General features: G+C 43.9%; 1 protein-coding gene across 2 annotated transcripts in view; it reads left to right on the top strand.

Annotated features, from left to right (window-relative positions):
• The window catches only part of EXOC4 (exocyst complex component 4), a 397,246-nt gene that overhangs the window by 11,802 nt on the left and 361,575 nt on the right, over positions 1-23,869 (top strand). For both annotated transcript variants that reach the window (XM_080623156.1, XM_080623157.1), the window contains exons 2-3: positions 10,067-10,256; positions 14,117-14,311. In XM_080623156.1, the coding sequence (XP_080479282.1) occupies positions 10,067-10,256; positions 14,117-14,311 (385 nt within the window). The remainder of the gene's footprint in view (positions 1-10,066; positions 10,257-14,116; positions 14,312-23,869) is intronic.

The raw sequence follows: 23,869 nt of genomic DNA, 5'->3' as shown, positions 1-23,869 counted from the left end.
TTTGCTACAGTGCAAAATATGGGCTGTGGAGGGCGACTAAATCATAGAATCCCAGACTGGTTTGGGTTGGAAGGGACCTTAAAGCTCATCCAGTTCTGACCCCTGCCACGGGCAGGGACACCTTCCACTAGAGCAGCTTGCTCCAAGTCCCTGTGTCCAACCTGGCCTTGAACACTGCCAGGGATGGGGCAGCCACAGCTTCTCTGGGCACCCTGGGCCAGCGCCTCAGCACCCTCACAGGGAAGAGCTTCTGCCTTATCTCCAACCTGAACTTCCCCTGTTTTAGTTTGAACCCATCACCCCTTGTCCTATCACTACAGTCCGTGATGAAGAGTCCCTCTCCAGCATCCTTGTAGCCCCCTTCAGACACTGGAAGCTGCTCTGAGGTGTCCACGCAGCTTCTCTTCTCCGGGCTCAATAGCCCCAATGTTCTCAGTCTGTCTTCATCTGGGAACTGCTCTTGCTCTTTTCATCCTCGTGGCCTCCTGTGGACTTGCTCCAACAGCTCCATGTCCTTCTGAGGTTGAGGACACCAGCACTGCACACAGTGCTGCAAGTGGGGTTTCACAGGAGCAGAGGGGCAAGAAACTTTGTCGTTCAGCAGCAGTACCACCAGCCTGAGCTCTACAGCACTGCGTAAAGTACCTGCAGTGATGCCTTTTGCTGGCTCTGGCAAAGGCTTTTTCTACCCAGTGACACACGATGCCCAGAAAAAGCATTTCTAAGTAACTTAGTGTGGCTCTTCTCAGTTTGTGCTGAGCTTGTTGAGATGAAGACTGAGCAAAGAAGCCTGATGTGCATTTCATTTGCTTCAATGCTTATTTTTTAGTAGTTTGATGTGAATAAGCTGGTCACATTGATGGGAACATGGGTGTTCCATGAAGATTAATGTGCATGTGGTGTGCTTTCTGTGGTGCTACAGCTATGATGTTCAATCCTGTTTTGGGGCTGGAGTGCATTTGAAGCTCAAGAATATCATGCTACAAAGGGAGGTGAACTGCTTCATAGTTTAGCAGCTGATCATCTTGGTGGAGCATTTCTGCACTCTGTAGTTATCTGCTGTGCCATGATGTGTATAGTACAATGGTGTTTGTTTTCCTCTGCTGTTGAATAGCTTAGTAAACATCATGCTCTCTCACTTCACAACAATGGAAGGAATTTATTAGCTTGTCAAGAAATTGAGGCTTGTTTTCTGTCCTTTTATGTTAGCTGCCGTTTGTTTGAATGCTGGAGAGCTGGTCTCATGTCTTCCCTTCCTCCTCATATTAAAGCATCACACTGTAGGAGTAAATGTACAGAGATGAGACTGTGGCAGTTCTGTAGCTCAGGCAGCTGTGGGTCTTGGATAGGACTATGGAAAACATTGATGTGTCCAAAACCAGCCAACACTTAGTCCATGGTGTGAGAATAACTTGCTATATGGTGTGTGGTGGTGTTGGGACCAGATGTGTCACATGGGTTCTTAGAGAAGAATTTCTTTTCTCCCTACTGAATGTGTTGCATTTTCAAAGCACTGGATGTACTTCCTATGGTAAATAGTAGCTATTTTATATGTATTTCCTAGTCTGTAGTGTTCCTGCATTATAAAAATGAGACATTGTGTGACTCCCTCAGAGCTCTTTAGTGTTTTAGTGAGAAACATTTCATTTTGCTGCCCAGAGGAAAATGCTGAGACTGAAGTCTGTGGAGTGAAAAAGGCTTTAAAGACTCTAGTGGGTTTTCCAGCTGCTTCCAGTTCCCATGCTGAGCATTTATAGGTGAGCAACCATAAGTCAGAAGTCTTGCCTCCTTGTTCTTAATTACTCTGTAGCTTTTGACGGTTACAGTCTGTTGCAGTGCTGTAAAGCAACAGTAAAGGGTAGATTCAAACGTGCTTTTGGGTTGTAGTTGTACCAACATTCCTTGATCTGTCGTACTGAGGAAGACTGACTCATCTGGAGCTGTGGAGTTCATTCAGGTCTCTAGAAAGGTAACAGCCTCTTGCAGAAGTGGAGATGGGACTTAGATTTGATCAATGGGAACACATTTGCCTATGTATTTAGGTTTGGAAACTCCCTTTGATGGGAACTGTTGCAGCAAGTTTAGGGCTTTTGGCATCTCGCAGTGTGATGGTGCTTCAGGACTCCTGTACAACTCTTTCCGTCTGCTGCCTGGGCTGTCGGAGTTGGATGGTGGAAAGTGGAGATGAAAAATGCTTGTGATCTACAGATGCAATTTGACCAAAGTGCAGAGTCCCAGTGGACTTTTGTTAATCTAATTCCAGTGTAAATTCACTGACCTCAGGAAATATCAAGGTTCGTTTTTGTCCTGTATGAAATATGCTGTTCATCCCATGATAAAAACATCTCAGGATTGTGTCTGATCATTATCCCTTCTGCCCTGTCTGGTGCATGTTGAAGGGACTGCACTGAATGAAGCATTTTGCATTTGTATAATCTTTATTTTAACCAAGTAAAATCAAAAGGTAGGAAGATTTGCCTTAATGAGTTTGTTGTATAAAATTGTCTCTTAACAGCCTAACATCCAGCTGGAATTACTCTAATCCTGTTGAGCTCATACTAATGAGACAGGCATATGTAGCCATCCAGCTGCCACGTACAAATGACAGGTGTTGTAAAGGGGAGCTGGAGTCTGCCTTGGAAAACTGGGAATGAAAAAGCAAGTGAACTAGTGAGAGAACCCAACTGGACATCCCAGAGTTCATAACCTCCTGTTCTTGTTGTCTAAACTGATGTTCTTTCTGTTTGTCATGTTTTGAATGCTTTTGTTTTCAGGGACTTCTATAAAGCTCGTGTAGATTTATCACTGTTTCATAATCCTGTTTTGTACTTCTTCCTTCAAAGTTCTTTCTGCAAAGTCCCTTTCCCAAACAATTTTGAGCCCTTTCTATTTGGCAAACAGTGTGTTGACTTTTCTTCCTTGGCACACATTTTAATCAAACTGAAACAAGCAAAGATGCCCTTGGCTTGCTTTTCTGCAGTGTTAGCAGGAAAGTAGGTAATCTCAGGAATATTAAGTATTCCTTGCTTTGCTTTTTTCTGTGCAGAGCAAGAAGAACCAAATGGCTCCTGTACCAAGGGGCTTAGGTAGGAAATTCAGGTGTACAAGGTAATGTTTCACATGCAGTCGCTCTGTTTTGTAGTTACGGATGCTGCTAAACTTCAAGGATTTAATGGTGTGTTTTTGAAGGAGGAAAATACATGGAAATGAGTTACTGGAGTAGAGAGAAGGTTGTGAATTAGTTCTGGCTTAAGTAGGCGTGTGGAGACCTCAGAGCAGCTTCCAGTATTTGAAGGGGGCCTTTAAGGATGCTGGGGAGGGACTCTTTGTTAGAGGCTGTAATGATAGGACAAGGGGTAATGGGTTAAAACTTAAACAGGGAAAGTTTAGATTTGGTATAAGGAGGAAATTCTTTAATGTGAGGGTGGTGAGGCACTGGAATGATTTGCTCAAGGAAGTTGTGAAGGCTCCATCCCTGGCAGTGTTCAGGGCTGGGTTGGACATAGCCTTAGGTGACATGGTCTGGTGTGAGGTGTCCCTGCCCATGGCAAAGGGGTTGGAGCTGGGTGAGCTTTAAGGTCCCTTCCAACCCAACCCATTCTGTGCTTCATCTGATAGAGTGACTTGAGAGGAACATGAGTGGAAGGCTCTTACTGGTGGCTGTAAGCAGTTGTAAGTACTCGTACTGCTTTTGACTATGTTCTAAGAACTTACGTGTTACAACCGTGGTGGACAAAAATGTAAGTTATTGTCTGGGAAAAAGTTTTATGTGATTTTTGAACTAAGGAAAATATGCAGAAGAAGCCTTCTCAGTTCTACAGCTCACTGGGTTCTGATAGTTTTGGCTTGAAGCAGCTTTCTCTTCCTCTTATATATTGCTATTAGCATCCATTAAAGAATGGGTTTGCTTTTCTCTAAGTGCTGTTTGGTTCTGCAGTACATAGAATCTTAGAATCACACAATGGTTTTGTTCGGAAGGGACCTTGAAGCTCATCCAGTTCCAGCCCCCTGCCACAGGCAGGGACACTTTCCACTAGAGCAGCTTGCTCCAAGCCCTGTCCAGCCTGGCCTTGAATGCTTCCAGGTATGGAGCATTTACCACTTCTTTGGTCATGATTGTGGGATGGATCCCACCTGCACTTGTGTTCTTCAGCCATTAGTCCAGACTTCCATAATTGATGGAAATAACCAAGTCCTAAACCCAAACCCCCTTACCGTTCTGAAACATTAGACTGAACAAGCAATCTCTGTTTCTTTTCTTCATTTGGATCTTGGCTTGTGACTTGAACTTTGTCGTGGTTTAAGCCCCGGCTGTAAATTAGAACCACGCAGTCTACTTCCCCCCCCCCCACACTCCCCAGAGGGATGGGGAGGAGAATCGAAAGAATGTAACTCCCACAGGTTGAGATAAAAACAGTCCAGTAACTCAGGTATAACACAAATCACTACTGCTACCACCAATAATAATAATGATAAGAGAAATAACAAGGGAAGAGAATATGATACCGCTCACCGGAAAAGAGCCCGACCGAAAAGAGGACGTGCCCTTCCGGGTAGCTCCCAGTTACATCCCCGGGCATGACGTGCTGTGCTATGGAATACCTCTTTGGCTAGTTTAGGTCAGGTGTCCTGTCCCTGCTTCCTCCCGGCCCCTCCTCCTCCCTGGCAGAGCATGAGACTCACAAAGTCCTTGGTCAGTCTAAACATCACTGTTATCAGCTTTGTTTCCAGGCCAAAAGTCAAAAACACAGTGCTGCAACAGCTACTAAGAAGGAGAAAAACTGACTGCTGCTGCTGAACCCAGGACAAACTTCTATCCATAAAGTAATAATCTACAGGTATTTAAGGCAAACTCCTGTGGCTGGAAGAGAAAACACTGACCTGTTAGGCTGAAATTCTTTGATGTATAGAATTACTTACCAGTATTGGCATAGTAAGTGGTCTCTTTAATGTTTTAAACTAGAACAGACTGAAGGGCTGTAAATACAGGTAAATTTTCTGGTCAAAACACGGGTATGATATTTTTAGTGATGACTGCTTCCACAATTCTTTCCCTTGAACAGGTAATCAGAGCAAGTGAGAGGTTCTCAATGCAGGTGCTTAATTCTGGGAAGATTTCTCAGCTGGAAATCTCAGAATATGGTGGCTGACTAAGCTTGAAACTTCCATTGAGTTCAGGTCTTACATGCCAGGACCATAGACTGGATAAACAAACTGTCTGGGGGTGCAGCCCAGCATATGGCTGGGGTTCTGGGCTGAAGCACACACTGAAGCTGGGTCAGGAGGGGCTTCTCATCACCCAACACCCCCAAGTCCTTCTCAGGGCTGCTCCATCCTTTCTCATCTCAGCCTGTATTTGTGTTTGGGATTGCCCTGACCCATGTGCAGGACCTTGCACTTGGCCTTCGTGAGGATTGAGCCCCAGCAGCGGAGTGATTCCTGTGTCTCACTCTCATCCTGTTGGATTCCAGGCTGCCACCATGTATTAAGCTTATTTTTCAGAGACCTGCAGGTGTAGGAGGTGACTTAATTGACAGCTACATTCCCAGTGTGTGCTGCTGTGGTTCCTGAGGTCAGGTTGAATGGTCCAGAGCTTTGAGACCTCTTTATTCCTGCTGCCTTTCTTTTAAATGTGGGTTGGCAATATTCCCGTGCTATTTACTGGCTGCATTGTGGTTTAAAGGATGAAGTCTTTGGAGTTTAGACTGTGTGAGATGCTGTGTAGTGCTCAGCCAGACGAACTGTTTTTTTCCCCCTAAATCATCTTCATTCTGCTGAAGGTGGCAGCAAATGTGTATTAATATATCTAAGCAGACAAATAGCAAAATAACAACTAAAATGGATAGTTTAGACACTAGAAGATAGTTATCATTTCAATAGGAATAAGCTTGTGGTATCTCAGAGGCTTCTGATCTCCAACTATAGAAGCTTTGTCCTTTTGCCATGTTTTGTGGTTTCTAAAATGAAGGCCCTGATGTGACCTTTCAGGCTTCATAGACATCTATGCTTTGGCTGTGCAAATGTCAAGTGTTTTTAGAGCAAATAGCCTATAGAGGGCAAGTTAAACTCAATGATAAGGACAAACAACTGAGCAGCACAATTTGAATGTGCTGTAACACTATGGATGTGCCTGGAAGATGTGAGGACGCCTGAGATGGGCAGGAACTTGCTGGAGTGTTGGAGAGGCTTGTGACATCTGCTGATGTGAGTGATGTGTTCTTAGCCTTGGAGAAGGATCTTTTTAGCTTTTGTAACAAACTGCTGGTGTTGCAGATGGATTCAAGCCAATACTTGCCAAATCATGAATTTTGAAACTGAATTTTATTTGATTAAAACTAACAACTTTTCTAGGCAGTGATAGAGGTCAGTTGGGTTCTGCTTTCACATTGTCTGTAGCAATCCACAATTCTCCTGCGATCTATAGCACAGGTTGGAGAGAATTGATGTTTTCATTAAGCACTGAGATAACCAATATTATTCAGCTTCAAACTCAAACAATATGTCAGTTCCTAAAGAGGATTTACATTCGTGTCTGGTGTGACCCTGCTGAGGAACGTTCTTCTAGAAAAATAAGCAGTTCTTCACAAAGACAGTGTATTCCTCTGCGAGAGCTCTTAGTGAAAGATGATTTACTGCCAAGCACGTTCGTGTACATACAGTCCCAGACTGGTTTATGTTGGAAGGGATCTGAAAGCTCAGGCAGCTCCAAACCCTGCCACGGGCAGGGACACCTTCCACTAGAGCAGGTTGCTCCAAGCCCCGTCCAGCCTGGCCTTGAACACTGCCAGGGATGGGGCAGACACATGCTTTCTATTCATCTGTTACAGCATGAACCCAGACTTCACTGTGTCTCACAAGTACATTTGGTACTGTTGCATTAACTGTATGTTTAGGGTTGTTTTCTAGCGTATAGAATCTTAGAATGGTTTGAGTTGGAAGGAGCTTTAAAAGATCATCCAGTTCTAACATCTTCATGCATTACTCTATTGAAAGCATTTACGTGACCCCTGCTAACAGTGGTGGGTGTTTTGGTAGTACTTGGTGCATGTAGTCACAGCTTGTTTGTGGGACCGATGCTGTGGATTCCCAAGGTGAGAATGAGAAACTGGGCCACGAGGATGATCAGGGGCTGGAGCAGCTCCCGTATGAAGACAGGCTGAGAAAGTTGGAGCTGTTCAGCCTGGAGAAGAGAAGGCTGCGTGGAGACCTCATAGCAGCCTTTCAGTGTCTGAAGGGGGCTACAAGGATGCTGGAGAGGGACTCTTCATCAGGGACTGTAGTGAATGGGACAAGGGGTGATGGATTCAAACTGAAATGGGGAAAGTTCTTCCCTGTGAGGGTGCTGAGGCGCTGGCACAGGGTGCCCAGAGAAGCTGTGGCTGCCCCATCCCTGGCAGTGTTCAAGGCCAGGTTGGACGGAGCCTTGGGCAGCACAGCCTAGTGTGAGGTGTCCCTGCCCGTGGCCAGGAAGTTGGAACTGAATGATCTTAAGGTCCCTTCCAACCCGAACATTCTATGATTCCATGACACAGATCCTCCTGCTCGTCCTTTCAGCTGAAATACAGGTATTTCCATCAGGAGTCTGTAGTTAACAAATAGCTGTGTTTAGCTCACGCTGTCATGTCAAGATGCAGCCTGCAGTGTGAGGGTGCCGTAAGCACAGTGTCAGAGGTCTGTAGCAGAGCAGAGGCTATAACTCAGATTTGTTCTTTCCAGGCTTATTTTCTAACCACTCTTCTCACTTTCCAGATCCTTTTCTGCACGATATTAAAGCATTTTGGATGCAGTGCAATTAAAACCATCATCTTTTAATGTGAAAACGTGATTTAAGACGGAACAAAGAATGTCTGGGATATCACTTTAATAACACAAAACATCCCTGTTTTTAGCTACCGTGAAGCATGGAACTTTAAGTGTTACAAATTTCATGCATTGGAAGAAGCTCTGTCAGTGCAATGAGGAGGGGGGGTTCTCATCTCAACATGTTCTTCATGCAAGAGGAGAGATGCACCTTCATCCCCTGTCAAAAGTGCAGCTCTTGGTATCTGGGAGCAGGGAGGAGGGTGTGAGGCACCCACGTCGATAGTCTGAGGCATGACAAAGGAAGAGGATTGCTTCTCCTCATTTCCATGTGGTATCTGTTATGGCCTTCTGCCACTGCCATCTGAAAGTGACAACAAGCGTTAAACCAGCATAAACCAAAATCCATCACTTGGGTACATTGTCTTCTTGTAGGGTGTTGTAGGACAGATTTTGGCTGTAATTCCTCTGTCCTTGTAGTTGAACAAGTGTGTGTGTTCCTGTCCTCCCCTCATGCCGTGTTCCATATGGGAGTACAGATTTGCTTGCTCACTTGGGTTTCCTTTGCTGCTCTTTCTTGGATTGTGATCCCTGTGAAATGGCTTTTGCTTTCATTTTAGAGGTGGAGTCCTTGAGTAGGTGGTACAGCTTGTTGCTTTGCTTGGAGGGGAAGGAGTCAGCTGGAGGTTTGGGGCATGTCTCGACAGTGAGAGGGAGCATTTCCTGAGTGAAGTCTTTGAGAAGAGCTTTTGCACGTGAGTCTCTGCTACTTTCCTAATGGCACTGAAGAGTTCAGAGTAAATCCATCAACTACCCTTCTTGTGTCCTGCTTGTTTAAGATCCTCTTAAATAAACCATAAGGAAACGACTTCCTCTCTGTTGTTACTTCTCAGTGGTGTGCAAGCAGTTCTTGTGTTCTAACTGCTGCTGTAGAGGACAAGTGCTTGTTACTGCAAGGAGAGTTGATGTTTTCTTTCTTTCTTGACAGACGGAGATACTGGGTTTAGTTTGACTAAACTCATTGAAAGTAGCAGAGAGCTGCCACAGTGTTCAGCAATGTGGGTTTGGCTCCTTCCAATTATTTGACCTTCTCTACACAAACAGCTTAAGAAATGTGGGAAGAACTCTACAAGTTCTCTATTATTCCTCACGGGGTATTTTTTTTCCTTAGTCTTTTTGTTTGGAAATAATGGCTGTTGTAGTCTTTTACTATTTTGATGCTCTTGCAGTACAGGATTCGTACCATCTTAAGATGATGCCTCAGTTCAGAGGCCTAAACTTCTGTGACTTAAATGAAATAACAGTCTGCTTGTTTTCATGCTCTACAGGTTGTTTTTATAATGGCATTATACTTTGAACAAGTAGCTGCTCCAGATGTCTTTTGAAGTTGTCTTTTGAAGACCTCAGAGTGCAACCTACTGTAGGAGATATTGGCTGTTGCTGTCTCCCAGGTCTTTCTGGTAGCACCATGGTTTCCAGGTGTGGGCTTCAGGATCTGAGGGCAGGATGGGTCTTACGAGAAGGGGCTGAGGGAGGGGAAGAGAGTGAAAATGAATATCACATTGATTCTTGAGTAGAAACTTGGAGTGACCGCTTTTGTCTTCTGTGCCAGTTTCATTACATTTTCAACAGTTTTGTTGGAACCTCAAGCTTCATTGTTCTGTATGTGTATATGTAAAAGAAATTAAACATCTTGCTTCAGATTAAGATTAAAAATATCTGGTGTTACTCAGAGGTTAAAATAGATGAGGGGGTGGATAAGGGCCCATGACATTAGTTTGCTGTACCTGTGTTTGAAAACAGATTGTCTATCGGAGAGCATGGGTAGGCTTTAGATGCGTTTCTCTCTGTATGTATGATATCATAGTGAGTTGGGTTGGAAGAGACCTTAAAACTCATCCAGTTCCAACCCCCTGCCATGGGCAGGGACACCTTCCACTAGAGCAGGTTGCTCCAAGTGCTGTCCAACCTGGCCTTGAACACTTATTTTGCTTAAACCCCGTGGTGTAGCAAAGAAGCTCTGAAGTATCTGAAAACTTGGCAATAATGAAACATAATATTTATGGGGGTTTTATGTTCTTGAAGTATGTTGTTCTCTACTAACACCACACATGCAAGTTTTCCCAGAAGTAAGCTTCTCTTGAAGTGTACAGACTTAAGAGTGGCTTAAGGTTTGTGATAGTAATGAATTCTTTAAGCAAAGGCTTCATGTCCTCATACGTAACTTCAAAATACCCCTATTTTTGTCGTCTTTCTTTGTCTGCAGGACTTTATCTACCAGTGATGATGTTGAGGACCGTGAGACTGAGAAAGGGCGCCTGGAAGAAGCATATGAGAAGTGTGACCGGGATCTGGATGAGCTCATTGTACAGCACTACACGGAGCTCACCACCGCCATCCGCACCTACCAGAGCATCACTGAGCGCATCACCAACTCGCGCAACAAGATCAAGCAGGTGAACACTTTGCGCCTGGTTCTGTGTTTGTGTTGGCTGCATGGGGTATGTTCTGGGTATAAATCTGGGCAGCTTCTCTCCTTAGGATCATAGAATTAATTGGGTTGGAAAAGACCTTTAAGATTGAGTCCAGCTGTTGCTCCAGCACTGCTAAGGCCACCGAGGGCCTCCTCTATGCAGTGTGTGAACGCTTGCAGGGACTGTGATTCCAGTACTGCCTTGGGCAGCCTGTTCCAATGCCTGAGCACCCTTTGGGGAACGAATTGTTCCTCATCTTCATCTAAACCTCCCCTGGTGTAGCTTGAGGCTGTTTCCTCTTGTCCTGTCCCTTGTTCCTTGGGAACAGAGCCCAGCCCCTTCCTGGCTCCATCCTCCTGTCAGACAGTTGCATAGAGTGATAAGGTCCCCCTGAGCCTTTTCTTCTTCTGTGTACAGTCCTGTTATGATAGTGTAATGTTGTATAATCCCATTTTCAACTTGAATTTATCTCTCTGCTTCTCCAGCTGCTCATCCTAATTCTGAACTGAACTGAAAGTTGAACTGAGGAAGCTTTGTTACCCACTAGTCCTGATCTAGGCCTGATCAGAGTTAGTGGGTAACTCCGGCTTGGCTAAGAGCAGACCATCCAGTCCCAATACAGGCGTCCCTGGCTGTGTGTTGCTACCTGTATCCCCTCCATGAGGATCTCTCTTGTGTTTAAGAACAGAAGCTATTAAAAAGCGAACAGAGAGGTGGATGTGAAACTCCAAGCTTTGCAGTGTGCCCTCTTCACTTCTTGTCTGGGCATGTTGCTGTCAGGTTGTTGCTGTCAGGTTTTTGCAGTCTAAGGGCTGCTAAGCTAACACCTTTCCATCTAAGTTGTTTGTGTTTTGCTGTGTTGGCCTCCAACCATCTCCTGACTAGCCAGGGTGATTCATCAGCTTGCTTTTCCTCTGAGAATCTGAATTTGAGTGCTATTTCTAAGCTCAGTTCTGTTGTGTGAATGTTCATGAGCTCTGTGCCCCTGTATCTCTGCATTTTGAGTGCTCACACTTCAGTAGTGTGCCAGTAAATAACTCTGGCAATCTTTGTTGTGGACTGGTTGGATCTGCTCTTCCCTTGCAATAGTAGATTAGTTCTTTGGTCTCCTGTCCCATTTTCTATTCCCTGTGTATTTTGCTATACCTAAACTTTGCAAATGAGGCACCAGTTCTCTTTGTTTTTCTTTTCCTTACACTTTGGAGTTCTCATCTTAAAACCTTTCAGAAGGGGCAGTAGGCTTTTACCCTTCTGAGGCTATGTACTGACCCCTCTGCCTTTGAAAATTCATTTAGCCTTTTCGAAGCAAATGAGACCATCCTAATGCTTGCCAAGGGTAAGAGTTCACTGTAGGATTTATGTACAAAGCTCAGCTCTTTGAAAGCAGAGATCAATTGCACTAGATTTGAAATAAGCCATAGCCAATGGCCTATTTTCACACAGGGTACTAAGCTTTGCAAGGGTCAAAGCAAACACAGAGGGCTGTGACCTTTTGGTCCTACCTACAAGAGTGACTGCAAAGGTGAAGGACCTTTTGATATTTAAGTTTTCTTATTAGTTTTGGTCAATATGTATTGAAGTAGTTTTGACCTAATCTCATGGGAGGTCCCAGATCTGATTTGTCATCTATCTGTTTTACACTATCAGACTTGCTTTTGATGTTCCTCTCCTGTGGAAGGTGGATGATGGCACCGGTGTTTACTTGTGTTAGGAATTGGGGCAGTGATAGTCCAGATCCCTCTGTGTATCTACCTTTTGTAGTCAATTCTTGTATGAATTCCTGATGGGAAAGGCTTAGTTTTGAATCTAGCTTTAGAGGTGTTACCCCTGTAAAACTGAATTACAAAGTAGAATCAATTTGCCCTACCAAGGGGAAGCTCTTTCTTAAAGACTTGCTGTTCATTCCTTCCCCTGCTCCCAAATGTAGCTATAGTTGATGATCATTCTTGCAAGGACAGGAGTAGGAATGTCTTGTGAGATTCCTTCTAGCCCTTTTATTGCTTTGCTGACCTACTTTGGCTCCCCGTAACGGCAGCCCACTGATGATGGTGTGCTGGGTCAGTGACACACTTTTGGTTAAGGTATTGAGCAGGGAGTAAGTCTGAAACGAACTCTGTGCTTTTTAGTTTGCCTTTACAGCAAGTTATGACCCTCTTACATTTGGTTTTCTACGCTAGCTGGGTTTTTTCCTGTTACTCCTTTTAGAAGGACAGAGGGCAATATTACTGTATGGATATCTTAGTCTCTTCAGGCTCTGGATGGAGGCTGGTTTATGTAGTTGATGCTGTTTACTGCTTGTCTGCATTTTGGTCCATTTATGTATTTCACATGTATCCTTGTAAACTACCTTGAGGTGAACAAGGGAGAATGTGTTGAAACAGGATTTTTGGAGTGCTTTGGAGGCTCATTATTTAAAAGTAAATTACAAGACCTGCTTCTGAGTGTCTCTTCATCTGTAATTCAGTGAGAGCTCAGCCTGCAGGGAAGGTTGGACCCCAAGTATTCAGAACTTAGCACAAAAACAAGAGTAGTGTGAAAGCGATGTGTGAAGCTGGGCTGCTACTTGCTGCCACATTTTAATGTGTAGTATTGATATGCGTGATGCAAGAAAAGCTACGTTACATTGACCTTACCATGGGATATTGGGAGAACCTAAAAGCTGGGAATGCGGGATGTGGTTTTTGAGCAGGAAGAATGGAGAGTAAAAACTCCTGATGGTTTCTGGAATGGGGTGGAATAGTGGAGACTTTGCCACTTACAAGGTGGCATGAGGGTCATAAACCAAACTGAATGGTAAGACGATGTGATCAGCCCTTGGGTTGGAAGGGACCTTAAAGGTTATCCAGTTCCAACCCCCTGTGTCATGGGCAGGGACACCTTCCACTAGAGCAGCTTGCTCCAAGCCCCTGTGTCCAACCTGGCCTTGAACACTGCCAGGGATGGGGCAGCCACAGCTTCTCTGGGCACCCTGTGCCAGCGCCTCAGCACCCTCACAGGGAAGAGCTTCTGCCTAAGAGCTCATCTCAGTCTCCCCTCTGGCAGGTTAAAGCCATTCCCCTTGTCCTGTCCCTACAGGCCCTTGTCCCAAGCCCCTCTCCAGATTTCCTGCAGCCCCTTTAGGCACTGGAGCTGCCCTAAGGTCTCCCCTTCAGGAGCCTTCTCTTGTCCAGGCTGAACGAGCCCAACTCTCTCAGCCTGGCTCCAGAGCAGAGCTGCTCCAGCCCCCTGATGTGATTGCGTTGATAAATAATGGAAATGCTGAATTAAGTTTTATCTTAGCTGCAATTTATTCTGATAAAACCATCTCTCTCACAAAAAAAAAAAGGCATTGCTTGAGTTACTGGGAAGGTGGTTGTACTCTTAGATTGTCATGTTTCAAGAAATGGACACCAAACTTGAAGAAAGGGGGAGATGTGCCAGGAGATTTAATAGACAGATGGAAAATGTTTACAGCAAACAACTTAGTAGTGGCTTATTTGCCTTCACTGAAAATTGCATTCATGTTGTATGCCAAAATACTGAATTGATTTTTGGAACATGTGTAAATAAGCTGCTGGTCATGGTTAATAGGATCCTGTGTGTGCTCATGTTACACAGAAGTTAAATTTCCACTACAGGTAGAAAATGTACTCAAAAGCATTTACTGTGAAAGCAGTTTGGTTTATTAGTACTCTGTCCTTTCCTTCAGCTAAGGGAGTGACCAGAAATCTTAAGGATTTGGTTATAGTTTTGTGTTCTCTTTGGAATTCCTAATGAAGTAAATGAGGGGAAGGGCTGATCTATGTTAGAAGCTGCCTGTTACAGGGCCAGATCTCATTAAAGTTTTGACATGTTGCTTGTAGGTGAAGGAGAACCTGCTGTCATGTAAGATGCTGCTGCACTGCAAGCGGGATGAGCTGCGCAAGCTGTGGATTGAAGGCATTGAGCACAAACATGTCCTGAACTTGCTGGATGAGATTGAGAACATCAAGCAAGTACCTCAGAAGCTGGAGCAATGCATGGCCAGCAAGCACTACCTCAATGCCACAGACATGCTGGTGAGATGTGGTACCTCGTGTTGGGAACACATTGGTCAGCCATATGGTTGTCTGCAGACAGATCTGCCTGTGCTGCTGTTTCCTGTTTTCCTGCTTAGTTTCCTCTTCTGTCACTTGCCGCTTTCTTGGACTGGAGTTTCCATTTGGTTTTGTTCTGATCTGTCTGAACTGGATCTTGAGTGATAGTCTCCCATCCTCTTTGCTTGGCTCTTGTTTTTCAGAGCTGCCTTTACCTGTTTGTGTCCTGATTATTTCTGTTGCCATCTAGTTCTTTACCCACAACAATAGGATTCTTTCTGCTTCTGTGATTCAAAACTGAAGGCAAAAGTATGTCTGCTCATATTCCTCGTGTGTTTGCCAAAGAATGCCTTCAAGGAAACCTTTTCATTGCCTTATTTTGTTACTGTGTGTTTCAGCTTTACTGTCCTTTTCTTTCTGAGCTGTTCCTTTGAATAAGTTATTGTTGAACAGGGAAAAGAGTTGGAAATCTTAGTTGTATCACCCCATATTCATAGAACCCAGACTTGAACTTTATTTCCTTTTTTTCCATTTTAGCTGATTTTACCTTAAATGTGATTTTCTACAGCTTGTTCCCTCTGAAACCTTTTCAATAGTTTGATGTCAGTCTCCTCATCCCATTCTCTGGCATGTGTAACCCTATCTGGATTTGTGGTGTTGCTTTCACACCCTCTTGTCTGATTTCACTCTCACCTTCGTGTTGGTTTCTGTTGCTCATGTTCTCTTTCCATGCCACATGTGGTGCAGTTGTCTTCCTGTAATCTGGTCACAATTTTCCCTTTCTTCCTTCTTAAAACCATCTTGCAGGAATCCTCTTGAGTCTTACTCTCCTCGGAGTCTCTCTGCCCTTTTAAATGAACTCTTGTCTTATATCTTCCATGGGTAATATATCCATTTCTGTTGTGTAGAGTGGAATTGTAAAGCTACTGTATAAAATGTATCCTATATATAAAACCCACTGGACTTCCTGAAAGCAGATCAGCAGTGCAGTGACTTGAAGCAGCATGTGGAAGAGAGCAGTCAGGTTTGGCCAAACCTTTCCTCAGGTTTCTGATAAAGGGAATTGGAATGTGGTGTTTGGCTGGTGTTTTCAGTTACAAGAGCTAAATAAAGAGTGGTCAGTGCAGGGGGAACTCTACAGTATTCAGACTGAATATCAGTATCAGCTGAAGTGTTGGTGCTTTCTTTTACTGATGGACTTGCCTGTCTGCTCGGTTTGGCTTTGCTGTTGTATTTTTAATGCAAAGAAGTTCTTTACTGGAATAGTAATTATTGGAATAATCTCCCCATGGAATTGTTGGTTTCCCCTATGTTGGACACTGTTAAGATTCAGCTGGAGAGGGTGCTGGGACATCTATTCTAAGTCAGGCTTTGCCTAGAAAGGTTGGACTAGATGATCCTTGAGGTCCCTTCCAACCTTGGATTCCATGATTCTATCTATCATTTTCAGAAGAAAACTCCAGAGAATGATTAATTTCCTTTCTGGAATATAAGATAGGAAGTGTAAGAAAAAAAATAGCAGTACTTTATAGAATCATAGCCTGGTTTGTGTTGGAAGGGACCTTAAAGCTCATCCAGTTCCATCCCCTGCCATGGGCAGGGACACCTTCCACTGGAGCAGGTTGCTCCAAGCCCCTGTGTCCAGCCTGGCCTTGAACACTGCCAGGGATGGAGCGTTTACCACTTCCCTGTGCTAGCACCTCAGCACTCTCACGGGGAAGAACTTCTTCCTTATATCCAACCTAAATCTCCCCTGTTTCAGTATAAACCCATCACCCCTTGTCCTATCACTACAGTCCCTGATGAGAAGTGCGATAAATACTTAGGACTTATTTATATGCTTTAGAAATGTTTTGCAGGATGTGTATTTGACATTACTGGCTTGCAATGTATTGTGTGTGCAGGTTTTTTTACGCCTATACTTGTAAGGTGTCAATAAGGTTGCTCAAGGCCACCTTTAGAGCCAATATTAGACCTCACTGAGGTAAAGACTTCTGTGTGCTTTGTTTCTTGTTTGTGTGGTTTTGTTTTCCAGAATAAAGTATCTTTTGTAGGAAATCCAGTGATAATAATGTAAAAGGCAGCTGTGAGTTTGTTTGGGCTTTTTTAATATATCAAGAAATGCAGAGAGACCTGAAGTGAAAATGGAAGGTGCTATTTCAGCTGCTCCTTGACACTTGCAGTTCTCATTTGGAGACAAGTCTACTTCAAATAAAGACACAGTAACCTGCCTGCATTTGGAGCTTTGTCACAGGCAAATATGACTGCAGGCTCAGTTGCTTTTGCCATCTCCCTTTAAAGCTACCTCTGCAAGACAGTGATGTTGTAATCACTCACTGCCTGCAGCATAATTTCTTCCTCCTTCCATCTGATATTCATATTACGTAGAATCATTACCATGCTGTCAGGGCAGCAGAGTGTATATAGATCTCTGTCCTTTTGTTTCATTCCTCCAGGTAAACAGATGCTCATAGCTTATAAAAAGCCCAAAGTGATGTGACAAGGAGCGCGTATCCCTCCCGCTGAAATTGAAGCACTGATTAATACCGCTGCCTGTAGCCGTGTGATACGTACAGTCCAAATGAGACCTTGGCATTAGGTTGATGCAAGTGCTCTAATGGCATCATTTCGGCTTGCTGCATCCTGCTTCTGCAGCCTGTCCTTTGTATTCCACTCCCATTAATTGAAGTAATTTTGCCACTGAAGCATATTTCAAACCTCTGCATTTAAATTGAAATTTTAATTCCCTTATTGTTTGCAGAAGACGACTGAAGATGGTTTTGTTACAGGTTTCATTAGCACTCCAAACTCTCCAGCTGCTGGTTCTAATGTGCAGTGACTGAGTAATGCTGGCAAGAATTGTTAATAAAAGAATGGCAGCTTTTCCCAGTAGGATGAACACAATCAGAGGTAGTTTGTGACAGCTTCTATTTGTTGGAAGGTAAAAATTTGAAGTGGCAGCTTTTTTGTTCCCAAATCTGTATCCACAGATGAGCTTTAGATACCACATATTCATGTTCTGTGTTCATTCAGCATCTTGATAATGCACACTCTGGTGAGCAGAGCTGGTCGGAGCAGGTTACCTGTTCTGTTATTGCTTCCTACACAGATTGTGTTAAAAGAAACCTTAGTTACAACCTCCTTTGAATGGTGAAGCTTTGGAGAAATTAGGAAGATCTGGAACAGATAGAACTCTTATTTCAGATCAAAGATATTTCAGTTTCTGTATATACTTTTTTTACATTACGAGTCTTTACTTTTTTAAGTCAAGAATCTTGTTTTTTACACACTGAATTCCTAAAAGTGAAGTTCGCTTTCATGTGGCAATTGAGTATACATGGACGTGTATTTTCCCTTTAACATAAAAAGGGGGCATAGGGGAGAGAGACTTTCTTACCCTCTACAACTGCCTGACAGGAGGATGGATCCAGGAGGGGCTGGGCTCTGCTCCCAAGGAACAAGGGATGGGACAAGAGGAACCGGCCTCAAGCTGCACCAGGGCAGGTTTAGATGGAACTGAGGAACAATTCCTTCCCCAAAGGGTGCTCAGGCATTGGCACAGGCTGCCCAGGGCAGGGCTGCAGTCACCGTCCCTGCAAGTGTTCACACAGCGTGGAGACGAGGCCTCAGTGCCATGGGTTAGTGGTGGCCTTGGCAGTGCTGGGAACGGTTGGACTGGATGAGCTTAAGTGTCATTTTGAACCTAAATTTTTCTGTGATCAGGTGCTGAGAGGGGAATTCTGGCTTGGAGTTTCCTAAGAAAAGGCAATGGGCAGTGTTCAAAGGGTAGAGCAGCAGGGCTGGTGGCAAAGGCATGTTGGGCTTGAAGGTGTAGCTTGCACTTGGTCTGAAGGATGAGCTCAGTTGCTGGAAGGTAGGATTCTAAGTTTTTCTGGAAGAGATATTTTAGGTGTGCTATGCAACACTACAGCCAAGCCAGAACTCGAAGCAGAGGGCACATGGCAGGCTGAGCAGCAGTGGGCAAGGACTGAAGGTTTCTTGCTTGGAGGAAGCCATTTTTGGCTGGTCTCCCCCAACATTGGTCTGTGTGTTGAAGGGCACTGTGCTCTCTGCCTGGCAGTTACTTAATGAACTCAAGTATCAGAGAGGGCTGTGGTGTTGAGCTAATTGTTCTGACTCTGCTTTTGACCCATGAGGTGCCCATAGGGAGAAATTAGTATTTTCCATTTGTTTAAATCATCAAAGAGATGAGATGCTGAAAAAAGTTGAAGGAAGAAACATTGTTAAATCAAGTAATTAAAAGTTATATCATAATATGATTAAATGAAAATTGCTTAGGCTTTCTTTGTATTTACTGGCTGTAACGTGTCTAGCTTGGCAAAGTATATAGAGTTTTAGCAAGTCTTCGTATTCCAATAGACCATGAAACGCTTTACTCTGACCTTGATTTATTAGAGCAGGAGTACAGTTGCTTTGGTGTGGGATTGTGTCTGGTAACAAAGCACCATGAAACTGCAAAAATGGATCCATGGGAGATAGGAGTGAGGATAACTGCTGTTTCCAGTTGAAACTTCTTTTGTTAGGAGGATGACAAGAAGGAAGAATGAAGGTGGAGAGAAGGAAGTATGGAGCCCTTGGACTAGACTTAACTTCACACTTTGTGTTAAGAGCTAGGAACTGATTCGTATGTATGTTTTACTCAAGAGCACATCCTTCTCCTTTAGCCTGCCTGTCTTTGTTCCAGGGAATACAAAGCTGAAGTGACAGTACCTTGGTTCTCAAGAAGTAGGCCAGGGAACACTCCACCACCTACTTCTCTTTCCTTTTCGATGTTAAGGACTTAAAGTTTGGTTTCCTTATGTCAGGGAAAGAATTAATCAACGTCTCCTGCTCTGCTTCTTGAAGTGAATAGCACCACCACGTTTTTCTCAGAGCAGACCTGTGGTGTTGCCGGTTTGCTCACATTCTAGAGCGGAGCCAACGGCTGTTACTGTTGTTGCGTTGAATTAAATGCACTTTGTGCAGAGTACAGCCAAGGGACACCTTGGTCCAAAGGAGATTGGTCCTGTGCAGGTAAATGCAGCTTCATTAAAGCACATTGAGCTCACGCTGGTATCCTTATGATGCATTCAATGGGTTTTTAATCAGCTCCGTCAGAGCATCTCTATAAGACCCATCTCCCTGTGGTAAGATCTCTTGTTGGGTTGAGATTTTGAAGAGCATCGCTTCATTGTGAAACCTGACTTTTGTATCAGGAACACATCAAATGCAGATCCATTGTCTGCATGTGTATTTTACACAGAATACTTGCCAGCCTCATGGGGAAGAGCTTCTTCCTTAGACCTAACTTGAACTTCCCCTGTTTCAGCTTGAACCCATCACCCCGTGTCCTATTGCTACAGTCCCTGATGAAGAGTCCCTCCCCAGCATCCTTGTAGCCCCCTTCAGACACTGGAAGCTGCTCTGAGGTCTCCACGCAGCTTCTCTTCTCCAGGCTCAACAGCCCCAATGTTCTCAGCCTGTCTTTGTATGGGAGCTGCTCCAGCCCCTGATCATCCTCGTGGCCTCCTGTGGACTTGCTCCAACAGCTCCATGTCCTTTTTATGTTGAGGACACCAGAACTGCACACAGTGCTGCAAGTGGGGTCTCACAAGAGCAGAGTAGAGGGGAAGGATCACCTCCTTTGACCTATTGGTCATGCTCCTTTTGATTATAATGTCTTCTCAGGAAACACTGGATATTTGTAGCCTTGGGCATCATTAAGAGTGTTAATTTTTGTTACTTGGATGTAGCTGCTACCTGTGGCTTTCCTCTGTATCCTACAAGGAGACCCTTTCAGTTACAAGTACTGTGTAGTGAGCAGCCTTCCTAGACTATGAGTAGTGTGGAATACTGAAATAAAGAAAACTGGGAACACAGTTCTCAGTGTGCATTTTATTTACTGTCAGCCTTTCAGCTGGAACAATGAAAATCAATAAAATCAGCCTTTCATTTTGTTCTTGCATTTCTCATGGCAGAACTGGGATTCAGGTACTGGTCTGAAACAGTTTCATATATTGGAATTAATGCCATAAGTGGAAATAAGACTTTTGTTGGTTTGAGAATCAGTAGAAATGCTTTTATTACGTTTAAATTTTGGCCCTGCTTGAAGTTTGCTTCTGAGTTACAAAACCAGTAATATTTTCCCAATACTTCATGCCTTGAAGTCTTTCCCCAGCTAACACTGAGTCTCATCATCATTGATCTCATTGATTACAAGGAAGCTTTTTAGGAAACAGAGTTGAGAAGCTGACATCTCGAGGGTTGTATCTCATTTCAGGTTACCCACTGAGGTGTGTAAGTGCTTATCCTTAAAGGAACTCTCTTGTATTAGTTTTTAATGGTTGGCAGACCCTGTTATTTCTTTAGCTGTGTGGTTGAGGTACGGGTGAGAAGGAAGCCAGATTTGGTTTGAAGTTGTTGTATGCCTAGGATACGTTCAGGTGTTTCACATGTAAACATGGAAATCATAGAATGATAGGAAGGTTTGGGTTGGAAGGGACCTTAAAGCTCCCTCAGTTCCAAGCCCTTGCCATTAGAGCAGCTTGCTCCAAACCCCTGTGTCCAACCTGGCCTTGAACACTGCTGGGGATGGGGCAGCCACAGCTCTGGGCACCCTGTGCCAGCGCCTCACCACCCTCACAGTGAAGAACTTCTAATATCTCATCTCAACCTAATACTGTACCTTTACTCAGATGCAAGGATTTATTAGTAGTATTTATCTGCCTTCAGGAAACATTGTAAAGCTTTAGTGATTAAGTTTGGTGGATGACTTTGAAGTTCTTTATATGAGAAGCATGAATGCTCCATATTGTTAGAAGATTTCTCACCTCTTTTCTGTATCCTTCTCTTTTTATATTCTATTTTCTGGTATATTTATAATAGTAAACTTGCTTGGCTGAGTTTAAAGAAATCAGAATGTGGAACATCTTTCCTTTGGGAGCATCTTATCATTTTTCCCTCACTACACTTATCAATAACTTCATCTCATTCTTTTCACCCTATAATTTCCATTATCTGAGGCAGTCTGTTGCGTTCAACTGTAAGTACCTAATCCTGCTTTATTTACATTGACTCATGCTTGACCTCAGCCCCTTATCTCTTAATGCACCAGCAAGCATTGATATCTTTCTAGAGTATTATAGGGTGGCTGTTAACTAATAACAACCCTTCATTTAAGCTGATGAGAGTTTATTAAATGAGAAAACATGCTGTAATGAAGGTGGAGTAGAGGTGTTGGCATCACTTTATGGTGAAAGTGAGATGTAGCTACACAAGACCCTGTCCTTAATGAAAGGGGGAGGCATCCATAATGTTATGATCTGTGCTGCTGGGAATGGGCATTTCTGAACATTAAACTTGATCTTTTCTTATTATAGTTGCAGTGATGAGAAGTTGTTTGCTTTATCCTGTGAGACATTCACATTCTTATCACTTCAGCTCTGAACAGAGTTAATGTTTTTTCAATAATCAGTGGTCTTCCCATGAATTATTTTTTAAACTCTGGATTTTGTGAACTCTGGTCCAGGCATTATTCTGTCCATAGTAAAATATTGGAACAAGCACCATAAGAAATTGACTGGCACAGGTTGTCCAGAGAAGCTGTGGCTGCCCCATCCCTGGCAGTGTTCAAGGCCAGGTTGGACACAGGGGCTTGGAGCAAGCTGCTCTAGTGGAAGGTGTCCCTGCCTGTGGCAGGGGTTGGAACTGGATGAGCTTTAAGGTCCCTTCCAACCCAAATCAGTCTGGGATTCTGTGAAAGTTCACAGAATGCTACCAAGTAACTTTCCAACTGGTTGGATAGAAGAAGTGTTGCTGTGTAGACCAGAAGAAAATCTTGGGCTGAACAGGCCATATATGAAGATTCGCAGACAGTGTGCTTGATTGAGGAGACATTGGTTTTCTTATACTACAGGTTAATGTTACCTTCTGTGGATGTGTGAATTCTGTAATAAAAAGAAGTAAATTGATAGATGAAGAGCTAATTGGAAAGAGTTAAATATTCCTTTAATAAGAGAGATGGGATGCAGGGAGCATGAAAGACAGCAAGAGAAGAGGCTATCTTGCTGTCTTGAAGACAACAAGCAAATTGATTTGAGAAACTGGGTTTGCATTAAAAGGAAAATCCTGATGTTTTACTTAAATGCAATAGGACGCCTATCGTGGTTTAAGCCCAGTCAGCCACGCAGCTCACTCGCTCACTCCCCCCTCCTCCTCCCTGTTTCTGGAGGGATGGGTAGGAGAATCAAAAGAATGTAACTCCCATGGGTTGAGATAAGAGCAGTCCAGTAACTAAGGTATAACACAAACCACTGCTGCTACCACCAATAATAATGATAAGAGAAATAACAAGGGAAGAGAATACAACCGCTCACCACCTGCCGACCGATACCCAGCCCGACCGAGCAGTGATCTATCCCTTCTGAGTAACTCCCCCCAGTTTACATAGTGGGCATGACGTGCTGTGGTATGGAATACCTCTTTGGTTAGTTTGGGTCAGGTGTCCTGTCTCTGTTTCCTCTCGGCTTCCCCTCCTCTCTGGCAGAGCATGAGACTCACAAAGTCCTTGGTCGGACTAAACATTCCTGAGCAGCAACTGAAAGCATTGGTGTTATCAGCACTATTCCCAGGCTGAAAGTCAAAACTGCAGCACTGCACCAGCTACTTAGACTGAGAAAATGACTGCTACTGCTGAACCCAGGACAGATGCCATTGTTCTATATATAATTCATACAGAGAGAAGACTTTTTGGACAGAGATGGTCCTGAAAAAACACACTTTTCTTAATGGCAATTAAACTAGATGCATTAAATGAAGAGATAAAGTATGGCAGTGAAAAGTGAAAGAAAAAGCCCATTGGGTTGTTTTCTTCACAGTACCTACCGCTGTATTGCCAGTCCCTGAGGGTTCTCTAGTGAGATTTAATATAGATGTCTGTGCAAGGTCAGCCCAGAGGTGATTTTAGGCCAGTGCTCTGTCTGATGCAGAGGCTGCTGGAAGGGAGAGTGAGGACAGAGCAAGTTATCACAATCCTTTCCCAGAGCACTCTGAGCTTCCAGCACTTGGCAATATGCAGCTTTTGATGGAAAACCTGATGCCCTTTGTGCTGAATAGCACTCTAGAGATGTTTCTTCCGTGTGTTTTCCCTGTCACTTTTTGCTCCAGTTTAAGTTTTTGACTTCAGGGCTGTCCTTTAGCAGAGATGTGTTGCTACCCTGTCTGACACAATGACACTGAATCTTTGAGTTGCTAATTTCACCTTATTGCCCAGGAGCTGCTGAGGGTTGGAGGCACACAACTATCACAGATACTGGGGCAGTATATGTCTCATTTCCATCAAGACATCACTCTAATGGAAACAATATTGAGGAATTCCATGCTGCCAATGAATACTCTGACTTTCCGATTTCAGGGAAGTCAATTTAAGGGAAGTCCAAGTGAGCAGTTGGATAATCCCCTCTTGTCGTTTTCAGCTGCTCTGTTCCTTCAGCACTGCTTTTGGCTTCAGCACTTTTGTACTGGAAAGACATTGATGTATTG

Source organism: Psittacula echo, assembly GCF_963264785.1.
Source record: "Psittacula echo genome assembly, chromosome: 1".
NCBI classification, from domain to species: Eukaryota; Metazoa; Chordata; class Aves; order Psittaciformes; family Psittacidae; genus Psittacula; species Psittacula echo.
Note: the sequence above shows the minus strand (reverse complement) of the source record. Positions and strands in the feature narration are given on the sequence as shown.